Consider the following 17,181-nt stretch of genomic DNA (forward strand, 5'->3'; position numbering starts at 1 on the left):
ACAAACAGGTGCTGTCTCCCACAGCCAATGTGTACATGGGTCTATGGATTACTCAGAACCAAAGGATAAATAGTTGGGCTGGAAGCCTGTGAATCACCTGAATCTACAAACACATGGAAAGAATGAGGATTTTTATCAAAATTTCTTAATGGGCTGAGGACATTGCTGGCTAGACCAGCATTAAATACCTTTCTCAGTTTGCCAGAATATTGGCCTGAGCTTCTTTGCTAGTCCAGTGACATTACCACTATGCCATCATGCCACACTCCATCATGACGAGCCCTGTACTGGAGATCTGTGCAGCCCAATGATCGTAGGACATGGGCAAAGAGAATCTGAGCTAAGCAGCAGTAGAATTATTTTTGTATAAATAAGCCCACCACCAATTTACTAATTTGCCCCGTTCAACAAATTATAAACACTGCCCATCATGAACAGTCTAACAACAACAAAACTAAAGAAGGGAGTGAGGGAGCAAGGGAAGGGACTCGTAGAATGCAGCTCTCCTTTAATTTAAAAAACCCACCACCAAATTAACTGGACACCCAACTCTGGCCCTGATGGTACCCATTTCGAAAGCAGCACTTGAATAGAAATTCTAATCTCAGTTAAATATGGAGCTGTTTCAGTTGACCCTCCAAGGAACCTATATTGTTAACAGTGACCGACTAGAACATCAGCCTTGATCTAAAATAAACCAAAGAACTGTGGATATTGGAAATCAGTAAAAAAACTCAAGAGTTGTGAGGAAGGTCACTCAAAATGTTAATGCCACAGATGCTGTCAGGCCTTCTGAGTTTCTCCAGCAATTTCTGTTTTTGTATCAGCCATGTGGCTTACCTTCACCTCAGCATTGAGGTCAGTGTGCTCACTTTTTCTCCCTGTTAAATCTGTTGAGTTTGCTTCATGAGAACTACAGTTCACCAGCTTTAAAGTTTGTAGAACAATGTTTTGAATACTTTTACTGTAACAAACAAATATCAGCACTGATAAGCATTACTTGGAATGCAGCGAATAAATTAAATGATTCAGGGGAAAAAATACCCTTATTAGTTTCTTGACGTTACTGAGAACGCCACATCACTTCAGCAGGAATTGAGCACTGGACCGTCCTTCAGTGTTTCCATGGGCTCTCTTCTCCCTGATACTTTGGGGAAAATTATCCAGAGTCCTCGTATTTTCTAACAGTTCAGGGCTGTTACGACACACCTTTAGAGCAGGTGGGAGCCGAACCCAGGCCTCCTGGTTTAGAGGTAGGGGCAGTACTGCTGCATCACTGGAGCCCCAGTTTCAGCCAGGATCCTTTTTCTGCATGTCCCTTCACTCAAGCATCCTGACATAACTAAATTGAGTGTTTTTTAAGATCCCAACAATAAGACCATAAGAAATGGGAACAGGAATGGGCTTTTCACCATGCGAGCCTCTTCCATCATTCCAAAGAGTCATGGCTGATTCAACATTCCTCACTTCCATTTTTCTGCCTCTTCCCCACAACCCTTGATTCCTTGAATGATCAAGAATCCATCTATCTCAGGCTTAAAAGTATACAAGGACTGCCCCCACAGCTCTCTGTGGCAAGGATTTCTAAAGACTCTCAATTCTCCGAGAGAAGAAATTCCTCCTCATCCCAGTCTTAAATTGGTGTCCCTTTATTTTGATACTTTGCCCTCTGGTCCCAGACTTTCCCATGGGATGGGAAACATCCTCTCCTCATTTAACCCAGCAAGCACCTTAAGAATCCAATAAGTTTCAATGAGGTAAGTGGGAATGTGGGTGTAAGTGGATCATGAGAGAGGAACTTTACTGTACATGCCTCATGAAGATTGCTTTTGGGGTCTTTGCAATGGCTGCCACGGCCTCTGATGTTGCTCAGACAAAAGAGTAACCGCTGTTAAACTTAATAGTTTCTATTTTTTTTCCAGTTATCACATAAACTTGAACATTGATCCGGCAGTGAAAGCTGTGATGGGAATATTCCGCCTAGTAACTGGTAAATCTCCACAGTTTGCGGCACATGGTGGCAGCAGAAGAGAAAACCTGGCCCTACAGAATTTACAGGTATGTAGGCAGAACATTGGCTACATTTAGTGACCTGCAAGATATACATGCCAGGTGAATATTCTGTAGTTTATGCGAAAGATGTAGTTATGTAACATAAGGAATTGTAGTGATCCCATACGCTGGTCCACTTAGACTCGGTGTAACATGTGAAATAATAGGGGAAAACTCTGAAAATGCTCGCCAGGTCAGGCAGGATTCGGTGGAGACAAAAACAGAGTTAACCTCAAGACCTTTTTCTGTCTGGTGACAATTCCGGCAACTGCTCTGTCCAAGATTTCAAAAAAACTAGAGTTGTGAACACAGCCCTGTCCATCACGCAAACCTGTCTCATCCATTAACTTAATCTATACTTCCTTCTGCATTGGGAAAATAACTTACTTTGTTAAAGACCCCTCTCACCCCTGTTGTGATGACTTCCACTCTTTTCCATCAAGCAGAAGGTATAAAAGTTTGAAGACACATTTGAACATATTCAGGAACAGCTCCTTTCTGCTGTAATCGGACTTTTGAATGAACCTCTTTAATGTCAATGTTAATGTTAATCTCTCTCTACACCTTCTCAGCAGCTATAACACTGTGTCCTGTACTCTGTTCTGTTACTGTGATGCACTTGTGTAGTATGATCTGCCTGTAAACCACATAAGACAATATTTTTCACCGTACTTTGGTACACATGACAATGTTAATTCAAATCAACTCATTTTTTGACCTGAAGCATCAAGTCTCATTACTTGTCTGCAGGTATTTCATTTTTATCTCAAATTTCCAGTATCATCAGTCTTGCTTTCTAATATGTGTATTTATTGAAATCTAGTTTAAGTAGAGCTCAAGTTCCCCCTTCCCCTAGCCCCCAGTTGTTACTTTCCCCTGCTGTTGTTTGACACAAAAATGTACAATTTTAAAGTGACCCCGCAGCTGACCTGCCTGAGTTAGCTTACACTTTGCGCTGTTATTTTCACTCTTGTGAATGGTTGGAACTGCTGACCTACCCAGAAGGCAGCATTGCTTTCAGTATTCAAGTCAGCCTGTTTTAGAAACTGACAATAACACAGGATATTTGGAAAAATATCGGGAAAGTAGGACTAATCTGAAATGAGGAACTAAGGGGGCTAAAAGGGGTCATGAAATATCCTTGGTAGACAGGGTTAAGGAAAATCCCAAAACCTTTTATTCATAAGGAGCAAGAGGGTAACTCGAAAGCGTTGGCCCGCTCAAGGATAAAGGAGGGAAGTTGTGCAAGGAGTCAGAGAAAGTGAGAGAGGTTCTTAATGATTATTTTGCGTCGGTATTCACTGAGGAGAGGGGCATGACAGATGTTGAGGTTAGGGACAGATTTTTGATTACTCTAGAGCAAGTCAGCATAAGGAGGGGGCTGTGTTGGGTATTCTAAAAGGTATTAGGGTGGACAAGACCCCAGGTCCGGATGGAATCTATTCCCGGTTCCTGGGGGAAGCAAGAGAGGAAATAACTGAGGCCTTAACAGATATCCTTGCAGCATCCTTAAACACGGGTGAGGTCCTGGAGGACTGGAGAATTGCTAATGTTGTCCCCTTGTTTAAGAAGGGTAGCAAGGATAATCCAGGTAATTATAGACTGGTGAGCCTGACGTCAGTGGTGGGGAAGCTGCCGGAGAAGACACTGAGGGATAGGATATATTTACATTTGAAAGAAAATGGGCATATTCATGATAGGCAGCATGATTTTGTGCAGGGAAGGTCATGTCTTACCAATTTGATAGAATTCTTTGAGGAAGTGATGAAGTTGATAGATGAGGGAAGGGCTTAGATGTCATACACATGGACTTGAGTAAGGCGTTTGATAAGGTTCCCCATGGTAGGCTGATGGAGAAAGTGAAGTCGCATGGGGTCCAGGGTGTGCTAGCTGGATGGATAAAAAACTGGCTAGGCAACAGGAGACAGAGGGTAGTAGTAGAAGGGAGTTTCTCAAAATGGAGACCTGTGACCAGTGGTGTTCCACAGGGATCTGTGCTGGGACCACTGTTTGTGATATACATAAATGATCTGGAGGAAGGTATAGGTGGTCTGATTAGCAAGTTTGCTGATGACACTAAGATTGGTGGAGTAGCAGATAGTGAAGAGGACTGTCGGAGAATACAGCAAAATATAGATAGACTGGAGAGTTGGGTGGAGAAATGGCAGATGGAGTTCAATTCAGGCAAATGCGAAGTGATGCATTTTAGAAGATCCAATTCAAGAGTGAACTATACAGTAAATGGAAAAGCCCTGGGGAAAATTGATGCACCGAAAGATCTGGGCATTCAGGTCCATTGTACCCTGAAGGTGGCAACGCAGGTAGATAGAGTGGCCAAGAAGGCATACAGCGTGCTTTCATTCATTGGACGGGGTATTGAGTACAAGAGTCGGCAGGTCATGTTGCAGTTGTATAGGACTTTGGTTTGACCACATTTGGAATACTGCGTACAGTTCTGGTTGCCACTTTACCAAAAGGATGTGGATGCTTTGGAAGCAGAGGAGGTTCACCAGGATGTTGCCTGGTATGGAGGGTGCTAGCTATGAAGAAAGGTTGAACAGATTAGGATTTTATACATTAGAAAGACAGAGGTTGAGGGGGGACCTGATTGAGGTCTACAAAATCATGAGAGGTATAGACAGGGTGGATAGCATAGAACATAGAACATTACAGTGCAGTACAGGCCCTTCGGCCCTCAATGTTGCACTGATCTGTGAAACCAAGCTGAAGCCCATCCAACCTACACTATTCCATTATCATCCATATGTTTATCCAATGACCATTTAAATGCCCTGAAAGTCGGCGAGTCTACTACTGTTGCAGGCAGGGCATTCTACCCCCTTACTACACTCTAAGTAAAGAAAAGCAAGAAGGTTTTTCCCCAGAGTCGGGGACTCAATTACCAGGGGTCATGAATTCAAGGTGAGAGGGGAAAAGTTTAAGGGAGATATGTGTGGAAAGGAGACAGAGGGTGTTGGGTGCCTGGAACACGTTGCCACTGGAGGTGGTAGAGGCGGACATGATAGTGTCATTTAAGATGTATCTAGACAGATACATGAATGGGCAGGGAGCAGAGGGATACAGATTCTTGGAAAATAGGCGACAGGTTTCGATAGAGGACCTGGATTGGCGCAAGCTTGGACGGTCGAAGGACCTGTTTCCGCGCTGTAATTTTCTTTGTTCTTTGCTCGATCATAACACAGCTCGGACTGTTTACCGTTTGTAAAATGGGAATCCACTTAAGATGGTACTTGCAGGAGTTGAACGCTTCAGTGAAAGCACTAATGTAACAACTGTTCTCATTTTTGAAAACAACGCTCTTCACACAGTGATGAGAGATAATAGGAACTGCAGATGCTGGAGAATCCGAGATAACAAAGTGTGGAGCTGGATGAACACAGCAGGCCCAGCAGCATCTTAGAAGCACAGAAGCTGACGTTTCGGGCCTTGACTTTTCATCAGAAAAGGAGGATGGGGAGAGGATTCTGAAATAAATAGGGATAGAGGGGAAGGCAGACCGAAGATGGATAGAGGAGAAGACATTTGGTGAGGAGAGTATAGGTGGGGAGATAGGGAGGGGATAGGCCGATGATGGATAGAGGAGAAGATACAATGCATCATCCTCCGACACTTCCACCATCTACAATCCGACCCCACCACCTATGACATTTTTCCATCCCCAGCCTTGTATGCCTTCCGGAGAGACCACTCTCTCCGCGACTCCCTTGTCTGCTCCACACTCCCCTCCAACCCCACCACAGCCAGCACTTACCCCTGCAACCACAGGAAGTGCTACATTTGCCCCCACACCTCCTCCCTCACCCCTATCCCAGGCCCCAAGATGACTTCCCATATTAAGCAGATGTTCACCTGCACATCTGCCAATGTAGTATGCTGTATTCGGTGTGGCTTCTTCTACATTGGGGAAACCAAGTGGAGGCTTGGGGGACCGCTTTGCACAACACCTACGCTTGGTTCGCAATAAACAACTGCACCTCCCAGTCATGAACCTTTTTAACTCCCCCTCCCATTCCTTAGACGACATGTCCATCCTGGGCCTCCTGCAGTGCCATAATGATGCCACCTCTAGGTTGCAAGAACAGCCACTCATATTCCGCTTGGGAACCCTGCAGCCCAATGGTATCAATGTGGATTTCACCAGCTTCAAAATCTCCCCTTCCCCCACTGCATCCCAAAACTCGCCCAGCTCATTCCTGCCTCCCGAACCTGTTCTTCCTCTCACCCATCCCCTCCTCCCACCCCAAGCCGCACCTCCATCTCCTACCTACTAACCTCATCCCACCTCCTTGACCTGTCCGTCTTCCCTGGACTGACCTATCCCCTCCCTACCTCCCCACCTATACTCTCCTCTGCACCTATCTTCTCCACTATCCATCTTCGTTCAGCCCCCCCCTCCCTATTTATTCCAGAACCCTCTCCCCCTCCCCCTTTTCTGATGAAGGGTCTAGGCCCGAAACATCAGCTTTTGTGCTCCTGAGATGCTGCTTGGCCTGCTGTGTTCGCCCAGCTCCACAGTTTATTATCCCTCTTCATACTGTGGCCTGGTTTCAGAGCAGCTGGTTGAACTTAATTTATTTCCTGATTTTCTTGTTCCTGATGCCTCTATGTATAAGTTTCTGCCAAAACACGAGAATGCAGTGCTCTTGTAACCCACGGTTCGCAAAACTGTTGCCTTTGATCCAACCAGCTTTTATGATCACTGGTGTTGGTGGTGAACATTACTACTCAGATGTATCAGTGATAATGGGATCTGCAGATGCTGGAGAATCCAAGATAACAAAGTGTGGAGCTGGATGAACACAGCAGGCCAAGCAAACCCTCCCCCCATCCCCCTTTTTCTGATGAAGGGTTTCGGCCCGAAATGTCAGCTTTTGTGCTCCTGAGATGCTGCTTGGCCTGCTGTGTTCATCCAGCTCTACACTTTGTTATCTCTACTCAGATGTATTGTGTGATTATTTCAGTGTTCGCTCTTTGAGTATGCTTCTGCCAATGGGGCTTCACAGCAGGTTTAATTGCTGAACTATAACCAAAACAGAAAGGAGATGATTCTATCAGCAATGCCACAGTGTCAAAGGCAGAATCTCATAGAGAGGGAGGTGGAAAATACAGAAAAAAGGCTGGGTCTTCATGCCCATTTACTGGTGCAGATACAACCAATGGATGTGATTATGTTTTCAAACACTTCCTGTATTGAGGCACTGGTGCTGTTTAGAAGGAATTGAAGATGTGCCAAAATGAGTTGTTTTGGGAACTGCCTTTCTCTTTTGCTCTGATCCCAGGGAGGCCACAGTCTAGGGATAGCACACTCAGCCATTTTGTGAAATCCTGCTTAGGAGAGTTCCAAGGTTAAATGTCTGTCTGCCTAAGGTTCTTGCAAAGATTCGTAGCTCGTGTTGTGGATGAGGTTGTTGGCTTGCTCGCTGAGCTGGCTGGTTATTGTACAGACATTTTGTCACCATGCTAGATAACATCATCAGTGCAGCCTCTAATGAAGTGATGATGTTCTACTCCACTTGGAATGTATATGGTCTGGTCTGTTAAGTTGTGCTGTGTCATTTCCGGTTTTTTTGCATGGGTTTGGAGATGGGATCTAAGTCCATATGTTAGCTGAATGCATTATGGGTGGAGAACCAGGCCTCTAGGAATTCCCGAATGTGTCTGTGGTTGGCTTGAGCTAAGATGGTCATGTTGTCCCATGTTTAATTGATGGCCTTCATTGACTGAGTGCTCTGAGATGAGGGAAAGTTTGTCATGTCATGTTTTGCTGCTAGCTGGTGTTCATGCATCCTGATGACTAGTTTCTTTCCTGTCTCGCCGATGTAATGTTTGTTGCAGTCATTGCAAAGTATTTTATAAACTACATTGGTCCCGCATTCAGGGTATGGGCTCTTTGGTCCTTGTGAGTGTTTGTTGTAGTGTGGCTGTTGGTTTGTGTGCTACTATGATTCCTAGTGGTCAAAGGAGCCGACAAACTCATCCAAGATAACAAAGTGTGAAGGTGGATGAACACAGCAGGCCAAGCAGCATCTTAGGAGCACAAAATCTTAGTAAGGAAGATGTATTAGAAATTTTGAGGAACTTGAAGATAGCTGAATCCCTTGGGCCTGAAGGGATTTATCCAAGGAATCTATGGGAAGTGAGGGAAGAGATCACAGGGCCTTTGGCAATGATCTTTTCTTCCTCACTGTCCATGGGTATAGTGCCAGAAGATTGGATATAGGCAAACGTCATTCCCTTGTTCAAAAAAGGGAATTGGGATAACCCTGGAAATTACAGGCCAGTTTGTCTTACGTCAGTGGTGGAAAAATTATTGGAAAGGGCTCTGTGAGATAGGATTTATGATCACTTGGACAGGCACAGTTTGATTCATGATAGTCAGCATGGATTTGTGAGGGATAGATCATGCCTCACAAACCTTATTGAATTCTTTGAAGAGGTGACCAAACACATGGATGAAGGTAGAGCAGTGGATGTGATATACATGGATTTAAGTAAGGCATTTGATAAGGTTCCCCATGGTAAGCTCATGCAGAAGGTAAGGAGGCATGGGATAGGGGGAAATGTGGCAGATTGGATTCAGAATTGGCTGACCCTTAGACGACAAAGTGTGGTAGTGGACGGAACATATTCAACATGGGGCTCAGTTACGAGTGGTGTACCACAAGGATCTGTTCTGGGTCCTCTTCTATTTGTAATTTTTGTAAATGATTTGGATGAAGGAGTGGAAGGTGAATTAGCAAGTTTGTGGACGATATGAAGGTGGGTCGTGTTGTGTACAGTGCAGAAGGCTGTTCTAGGTTACAAAGGGATATTGATAGGATGGAGAGCTGGGCTGTGAACTGGCAGATGGAATTTAACTCTGAAAAGTGTGAGGCAATTCATTTGGAAGGACAAACTTGAAAGCAGAATACAGGGTTAATGGAAAGATTCTTGGCAGTGTGGAGGAGCAGAGGGATTTTGGGGTTCACGTTCACAGTTCCTTGAAAGCTGCCAACCACGTGGATAGAGTTGTTAAGAAGGCGTATGGTGTGTGTTAGCTTTCACTAATAGAGGGATTGAGTTCAAGAGCCGGGAAGTTTTTCTCCAGCTGTACAAAAGCCTGGTTCGGCCACATCTGGAGTATTGTGTCCAGTTATGGTCACCTCATCACAGGAAAGATGTGGAAGCGTTGGAAAAGGTGCAGAGGAGATTTACCAGGATGTTGCCTGGAACTGACAGGAGGTCTTACGAGGAAAGGTTGAGATAGCTAGGGCTTTTCTCTTTGGAACGATGAAGGATGAGAGGTGACTTGATAGAGGTGTACAAAATGATCAGAGGTACAGATAGAGTAGACAGCCAGAGACTTTTTCCGAGAGTGGTGGTAGCTATTATGAGGGGACATAGTTTTAAAGTGAGTGGCGGTAGATATAGGGGAGACGTCAGAGGTAGGTTCTTTACTCAGAGAGTGGTCAGGATGTGGAATGCATTTCCGGAGAGGATAGTGGAGTCTGCCTCATTGGGGGCATTTAAGCGGCTATTAGATAGGCATGTGGATGGTAGTATAAGCTAGTGGTGGAGGTTAGATAGACCTTGAGGTTTAGGGTAAAAGTTTGGCACAACATCATGAGCCGAAGGGCTTGTACTACGCTGAACTGTTCTATGTTCTATCTCGCTGAACTATCTTTCAAAGACCGCCATTTTGCGACATTAACTCAAGAAGAAAGTTTTCTTCTGGCAAAGCTTTCTGCTGCCCCATTATGGTGAGAGGTCAGGCTTTATACTAAATGGAGTTCCCTGCTGTTAAATTTGGGATTTATTTTTAATATTAGCTGTGCTCTTGAGTAAGATCATTTCCAGCATCTAGACCTTCATTCATGAGTTTTCCTTTCTTATGTTTGTCTACTCAAGGCAAGAATTCGCATGGTCATCGCCTATCTCTTTGCTCAGTTATGTTTGTGGACTTCTGGAAAGCCTGGAGGCTCATTGGTTCTCGGATCAGCCAATGTCGATGAGAGGTGGGCTCATCTGTCCATTCTGTTGCAGTTGTCAATTTTGTCTAAATGACTCACTTGCACTAAGTTTGAACCTTTTTATAAGATGACCAGCAGCACACTGTGTATCTGAATGTGAACTCCCTATAAGTTTGGGACAAGTCTCCTAAGAAGTCAACATGTCCCTCAGTTTGCAAAATACTGCAGCAAGTTCCAAGTGAAATTACAGGAGCATTTATCCAACAAGTACTTGTGTAGGACCTTTCTAACCCTGTAAAACTGTGGATTTTGGAAACCAGTCCATCACACAAGCCAACCTTCCATCCATTGATTCCGTTTCGTCTTCTCACTGCCTTGGAAAGGCAGCTAACATGGTCATCATATGTTATCAGTTATCCCATTAACAATTGTGATGCCACAAGCAACTCATTGACCTACAGTTGACCCAGATAATTCCTTCCTATTGGCCCTACACAACAGCCCCTGAGCTGGATAGGCCGTCCACCTGGAGAGACTACCTGAGAGAAATCCAAGGATCTAAGCGGACTCTGCAACTGTACCATCACTAAGGATTTACCTTCCATCACTTGTCTATTGATAGGGTGTATTCTAGATTTTTTACAGCCTACAGATAAGTCTGTTTTTGTGCAGCACTGCCCTGCACTTGACCCCTTCCACAGTAATCAGCCTCTTTTTCTTGTTGTTTGGGCAGATCAGTATTTATTAGTCCCCTGTGCCTTTTGGTATTGTCTGGCTAGATTTTAGTCTACGATCTGCCTTGTGCAGTGCTAATGTTACTGGGATTGTATCACTCTTAACTGCATTTAGCATAAGGCAGTAAGTGTTGCCCTAACCAGTAATGCTCACGTCACATGGACATTTAACAAAAAAATGCTAACGTTACAAATAGTCTTGTTCAGCCATGCAGTGACCAGGGAAGGTGATGGTAATAATAGTCAGAGAGAAACTCAGGAAGGGATTTATTTCACAGTTACCAGTGACCAGCAGTTCTCCACACCATCTTAACACCATCTCGCACAACAACTGGTAACTGAGTGCAAACAAAACTAAGCCCTGTCACTTCCAAAATCCAAGGATGCCATCTGATTTCAGGATGACCAGCCGGTGTTCTCTGCTGTCTCTTGCAGTCTGCATCTTGTTAGTTGTGTGGATACAGTGACAGTACAGAAGTTTCTGCTATAATGTGTGTTATTTTGTTAACACGAATTGGCTGTAATGTGATTGAAGAATAGTGTATGCAGTTTGGATAACGTGAAGTTTCTGCTGTACAGTATAGTGATTTTCAATATCAATTTCCTTATGAAATGATTTTCTGTGGTGATTTTCTATCCTGCAAGGTTTCACAAGAATGCAACTATTGCGTTACAAGAGAACTGCCTGTACTGATATTTTGAGGTGCTCTGTTTGTTTCTCTTGCAGATGCATGTTATCACAGTGGTGGCGAAATGTCTCCTTCAGACATGTAGTTGGTAAACAGCTCCTGAGTTCTCCCTGAGTAATTTTGTTTAAATGAGACTGAGAACCGTGAGTGGGTGGGGTCAGGGCTCACACAGACCCAGGAAGGTGTTTGGCTTTGCTTTCAGTTAGGGTGAAAGCTGTTAGCGTGCAGTCTTAAGCAAGAGTCTCCTTTGAAAATTCAAAAGGGGCAGATGATTTGTTTCATCTAGACTGGAGAGAGACAGCATGTGAGAACCATAACTCTTTTGCTGAATTGCATTTTTCCCAAAGGATGTGTTCATAGAATGCTGCCTGTCTTGGAACAGTTGATGATTATTGGTTAAATAATACATTATCTTGTTAGGAATTTCAAGAGTAAAGCAATGCTGATTTTTTTTTTTGTATTTTAACTGTGTTGTAAGAATGAAGTGTGTTTTGTTTAAAGTCTAGTAAACAAATCACATCTGGAACACAGCACTTAACACTTGCCTTTAAATAAATATAAAAGTTTGAGTCTAGGCTATTTCCATAAGTCGTGGAAGCAGAGTCATTAGTGAGATTTAAGCGACTGCTGGACATGTGAATTGAGGGGAATGTAGGTTAGGTTATTTTATGTTTGGATTAGGTTTATTCCACGGCACAACATCGTGGGCCGAAGGGCCTGTACTTTGCTGTACCCTTCTATGTTCTATAACATACTTTGGGAAGTGGGTCTGGTCTGGTCCATAACAAGTAACACCTACACCTTTTGAAAGTTACTTTCGGACAGAGTATTTTAAACTAACAGCATTTCCCAGCAAGTGTTAATGTCATAATGTGACAGAAAGTTAGTAAGCACGTACAGCAAGTGATTAGAAAAGTATATGGAATATTGAAGTTATTGCCAGGGGAGCAAAGATTTGCTCCAGCTGTACACGGCCTCAGATTAAATTTGGAATGCAGAGTCTGATTTAGGGCTCTGTTATGGACTAGACCAGACCAGGCCCCCAGGATATAGCAGGGAGATAGCCTAGACCGTAACTTTGGTTTTTAAAGGTGAAATCCCTTGGTTTTGTATGAGCCTGACCTTGCCCACTCATCCTTCTTCTGTCAAATTTAAACCAAAAAACCCAAAGCTACTTACTCTGCTTGCCGGGTCTAAATACCAGGGTGACAACACCCCTCTGCAAGAAACGCAGAACAGAACACATCTCTCTTAAAGGCACAGTACTGTCATAATCTACTCACTTAAGAATATAATCACATGACAACCTCTTCAGAGAAGGTTTACACAATTCACTCCTGGCTTGAGGGCTCTGCCTTACAAAGAAACAAATGAGTTGGGTTTTTGCCTGGAGCTTAGAATGAAACATATTATTAAAATGTTTTAGGATCCTGTGGGACTTAACAGTGTAGATACTGAGAGGATGCTTCCCCTTGAGTAAGGATTTTTTTTTTTAATTTATTCATTCTTGGGCTGAGGGCATTGCCGCTTAGGCAGAATTTATTGCCCATCCCTAAACAGTATTCACTCTAGAAAACGACAGTGTTGTCGAGGAGAATACTGAGATACAGGCTGCCAGACTAGGTAGGATTGAGGTTCACAAGGAAGAGGTATTAGAAATCCTACAGAGGGTGAAGATAGATAAGTCCCCTGGGCCGGATAGGATTTATCCTAGGCTCCTCTGGGAAGCCAGGGAGGAGATTGCCGAGCCTTTGGCATTGATCTTTAACTCGTCATTGTCTACAGGAATAGTGCCAGATGACTGGAGGATAGCAAATGTGGTTCCCCGTTCAAGAAGGGGAGTAGAGACAACCCTGGTAATTATAGACCAGTGAGCCTTACCTCAGTTGTTGGTAAAGTGTTGGAAAAGGTTATAAGGGATAGGATTTATAATCATCTAGAAAAGAATAAATTGATTAGGGATAGTCAGCATGGTTTTGTGAAGGGAAGGTCGTGCCTCACAAACCTTACTGAGTTCTTTGAGAAGGTGACGAAACAGGTAGATAAGAGTAAACTGGTTGATGTGGTGTATGTGGATTTCAGCAAGGCGTTCGATAAGGTTCCCCACAGTAGGCTATTGTACAAAATGCGGAGGAATGGGATTGTGGGAGATATAGCAGTTTGGATCAGAAATTGGCTTGCTGAAAGAAAACAGAGGGTGGTAGTTGATGGGAAATGTTCATCCTGGAGAGCAGTTACTAGTGGTGTACCGCAAGGGTTGGTGTTGGGTCCACTGCTGTTTGTCATTTTTATAAATGACCTGGATGATGGCGTAGAAGGATGGGTTAGTAAATTTGCAGACGACACTAAGGTCGGTGGAGTTGTGGATAGTGACGAAGGATGCTGTAGGTTACAGAGAGACATAGATAAGCTGCAGAGCTGGGCTGAGAGGTGACAAATGGAGTTTAATGTACTGTTCTATGTTCTAAGTGTGAGGTGATGCACTTTGGTAGGAGTAACCGGAAGGAAAAGTACAGGGTTAATGGTAAGATTCTTAGCAGTGTAGATGAGCAGAGCGATCTCGGTGTCCGTGTACACAGATCCTTGAAAGTTGCCACCCAGGTTGACAGGGCTGTTAAGAAGGCATATACAATGTTTTAGCTTTTATTAATAGAGGGATCGAGTTCCGGAACCAAGAGGTCATGGTGAAGCTGTACAAAACTCTGGTGCGGCCGCACTTGGAGTATTGCGTACAGTTCTGGTCACCACGTTATAAGAAGGATGTGGAAGCTTTGGAAAGGGTGCAGAGGAGATTTACTAGGATGTTGCCTGGTATGGAGGGAAGGTCTTACGAGGAAAGGCTGAGGGACTTGAGGCTGTTTTCATGAGAGAGAAGGTTGAGAGGTGACTTAATTGAAACATAAAATAATCAGAGGGTTAGATAGGGTGGATAGGGAGAGCCTTTTTCCTAGGATGGTGACGGCGAGCACGAGGGGGCATAGCTTTAAATTGAGGGGTGAAAGATATAGGACAGATGTCAGAGGTAGTTTCTTTACTCAGAGAGTAGTAAGGGAATGTAACACTTTGCCTGCAACAGTAGTAGATTCGCCAACTTTAGGTACATTTAAGTCGTCATTGGACGAGTATACGGACGTACATGGAATAGTGTAGGTTAGATGGGCTTGAGATCGGTATGTCAGGTCAGCACAACATCGAGGGCTGAAGGGCCTGTTCTGTTCTATGTTCTAATTGCCCAGGGGGTAGTTAAGAGTCAACCACATTGCTGTGGTCTGGTGTCACATGTAGGCCAGACCTGGTAAAGATGGCAGTTTCCTTCCCTAAAGGACATGAGTGAACCAGGTGGGTTGTTCTGACAATAGACAATGGATTCATGGTCATTATTAGACTCTTAATTCCAGACATTTGTTGAATTCATGTTCCACCATCTGCCATGATGGGATTTGAACCCAGGTCCCCCCAGAACATTATCTGAGTCTCTGCATTAACAGTCTAGCAATAATACCACTAGGCCATAGGGAGCTGAGTTTAAAAATTAGGGGCCTCCCATTTAAGGCTTGAGATGAGGAATTTTTTTAAAATCTGTGATATTAATTGCAGGAATTCTCTTCCCCAGTGAGCAATGGAGGTTGGGTCATTGCAAGTCAGCCTTGAATATATTCAAAGATTTTTCATGGACTGGGCGATGAAGATTGTGGGGAGGCAGACAGGAAAGTGGAGTTGATCTTGTTGAAGGGTAGAACATGCTCAATGGGCCAAAAGGCAGCCTTCTATTTCATGTGTTTTAGTATTTTAGTCACATAAGCGTTAAAGCAATTAATATGGTGCTTCGCAAACTTATCCCCACTCTCATCAAGTCTTGAAAATTGTCACGACTCCTGAGTTTAAAAAAAAATTGGGGAGACTGAGCCCGGTGGTCAGTTAGAGTGCAGGGGCTTGTTACAGCTGGAACACACCTGTTATCACTCAGTCAGAGATCTGTGATGGTCACTGCTACCTCCAAGCTAGTGACCCCACTAGAGGAACTCTGTGTGTGTATAAAACCAAATGGGACATAAAGAAATGCAAAATAAAAAACAAAGGGGCTGCGAATGCTGTAAATCAGGAACAAAAACAGAAGTTACTGGAAAAGCTCAGCAAGACTGGCAGCATCTGTGAAGAGAAAATCAGAGTTAACATTTCCGGTCCGGTGAATCTTCCTGTGTTGACTAAGGATTGCAAAGTGACAGTTTATTTCAACACAGGTTGTTTTTGTGGTCAAGTCCCAAGAAAACTGTAGCTGAGTGATGCCTTGGAGAAGTGTTGTACAGTTTTGGAGTGAAACTCCCTCAAATGGGATGATTCATAATACAGTTAATGCAAACCTGTTGTCGTGGGTTTGAATGTCAAAGAGGCTCGAATCAATGGCTGCCTCAGCTATGCCTGCAACAAATCTTCGATGTCCGATCACTTGCTGTAACAAAAGCATTTCCTCTTGGCATTTGGACAAGGAAAAGCGGCCTCTGGGCAGTCATGACGACAAATCTGGTGCATGCTGAGTGTCAATGAACATGTGGATAGAAACCAGAAAAATTAATGCTGAAGGCACTCATTCCCCAGTTGAGGAGAAACTAGATGATGGGCAGGATCCTGTAGTTGGCAAAGAGGTCTTCCTGAGTTTGAACTTGTCTTGGTGACCAATTTCCTCACCTGAGAAATCCAATTTTTTTTTTTTCAGCCTTCGTGGATACTTGACCAAATACGATTGCTCCAGCGCTGATATCAACCCAATTGGTGGCATCAGTAAGATTGATTTAAGGAGCTTTATACAGTACTGCATTGAAAACTTCCAGCTCACTGCGCTGAGAAGGTAAGTTAATGTTGCACGGGTTTCAATTCAAGTTTACATTTGGAACAAAAACAGAAATAGCTCGCGAAACTCACCAGGTCTGGCAGATTCTGTGGAGAGAAAACAGAGTCAATATTTCACGACCAGTGACCCTTCTTCAGAAATATATATTAAGGCTGTGTCAGGGGTGAGGAAGTGAAGTGAGAGATGTTTTGTTTCTTGTGCTGTTGATGTTAATATTGAAGTATCACTTGTGTTGTCCTGTTGCAGCATCATGTCTGCTCCACCAACGGCTGAGCTGGAGCCACTTTCAGAGGGACAGACATCTCAAACTGATGAGGTACTCATTACTAATTCTAAGGCTAACTTCTGACTTGTTTTGTAATTTGTTGTTGCCTTGGCTTTAGTGGAACAACATGAAATGTTATTGTTCCGCGCAGAGAGAGAGTGTGAGCAACACAGCAAGTGCAGTATCATAAAATGATCCATGACAGAAAGGGGCCATTTCCCCACTGCATCATGCTGGCCCTTTAGAATGAGTCTCATTGGTCAAGTATCCTCAAAGATTAGGAAAAAAAGTAGTAATGAGTTATCTGTTGAGTCTCACTCCCTTTGTCTCGATTGAAACATACAAGATCCTGAGGGGTCTTAACAGAGTGGAGGTTGGGGGGATGTTCCTATTGTGGGAGAATCTACAGCTGTTTCAAAGTAAGGGTCGCCCATTTAAGACTGATATGAGGATGGATTTTTTTTTTCCTCGGGAGTCCTGAGCGTTTAGAACTCTTACTTTCTCAAAAACTGCTGCAGGCAGAGACTTTGAATATTTTTAAGGTGGAGGTGGATAGATTCCTTATATGTGAGGAGTTGAAAGGTGATAGTCAGGAAAGTGACATAATCCAATCAGCTGTGAT

The 17,181-nt window shown here is 43.8% G+C and overlaps 1 protein-coding gene across 4 annotated transcripts in view; it reads left to right on the forward strand.

The window, feature by feature from the left end:
* The window catches only part of nadsyn1 (NAD synthetase 1), an 81,046-nt gene that overhangs the window by 57,160 nt on the left and 6,705 nt on the right, over positions 1-17,181 (forward strand). For all 4 annotated transcript variants that reach the window (XM_048546063.2, XM_048546062.2, XM_059652197.1 and 1 more), the window contains 4 exons: positions 1,923-2,058; positions 9,961-10,067; positions 16,160-16,291; positions 16,541-16,610. In XM_048546063.2, coding sequence (XP_048402020.1) covers positions 1,923-2,058; positions 9,961-10,067; positions 16,160-16,291; positions 16,541-16,610 — 445 coding nt within the window. The remainder of the gene's footprint in view (positions 1-1,922; positions 2,059-9,960; positions 10,068-16,159; positions 16,292-16,540; positions 16,611-17,181) is intronic.

Source organism: Stegostoma tigrinum, chromosome 17 (genome assembly GCF_030684315.1).
Source record: "Stegostoma tigrinum isolate sSteTig4 chromosome 17, sSteTig4.hap1, whole genome shotgun sequence".
In the NCBI taxonomy this organism is placed as follows: Eukaryota; Metazoa; Chordata; class Chondrichthyes; order Orectolobiformes; family Stegostomatidae; genus Stegostoma; species Stegostoma tigrinum.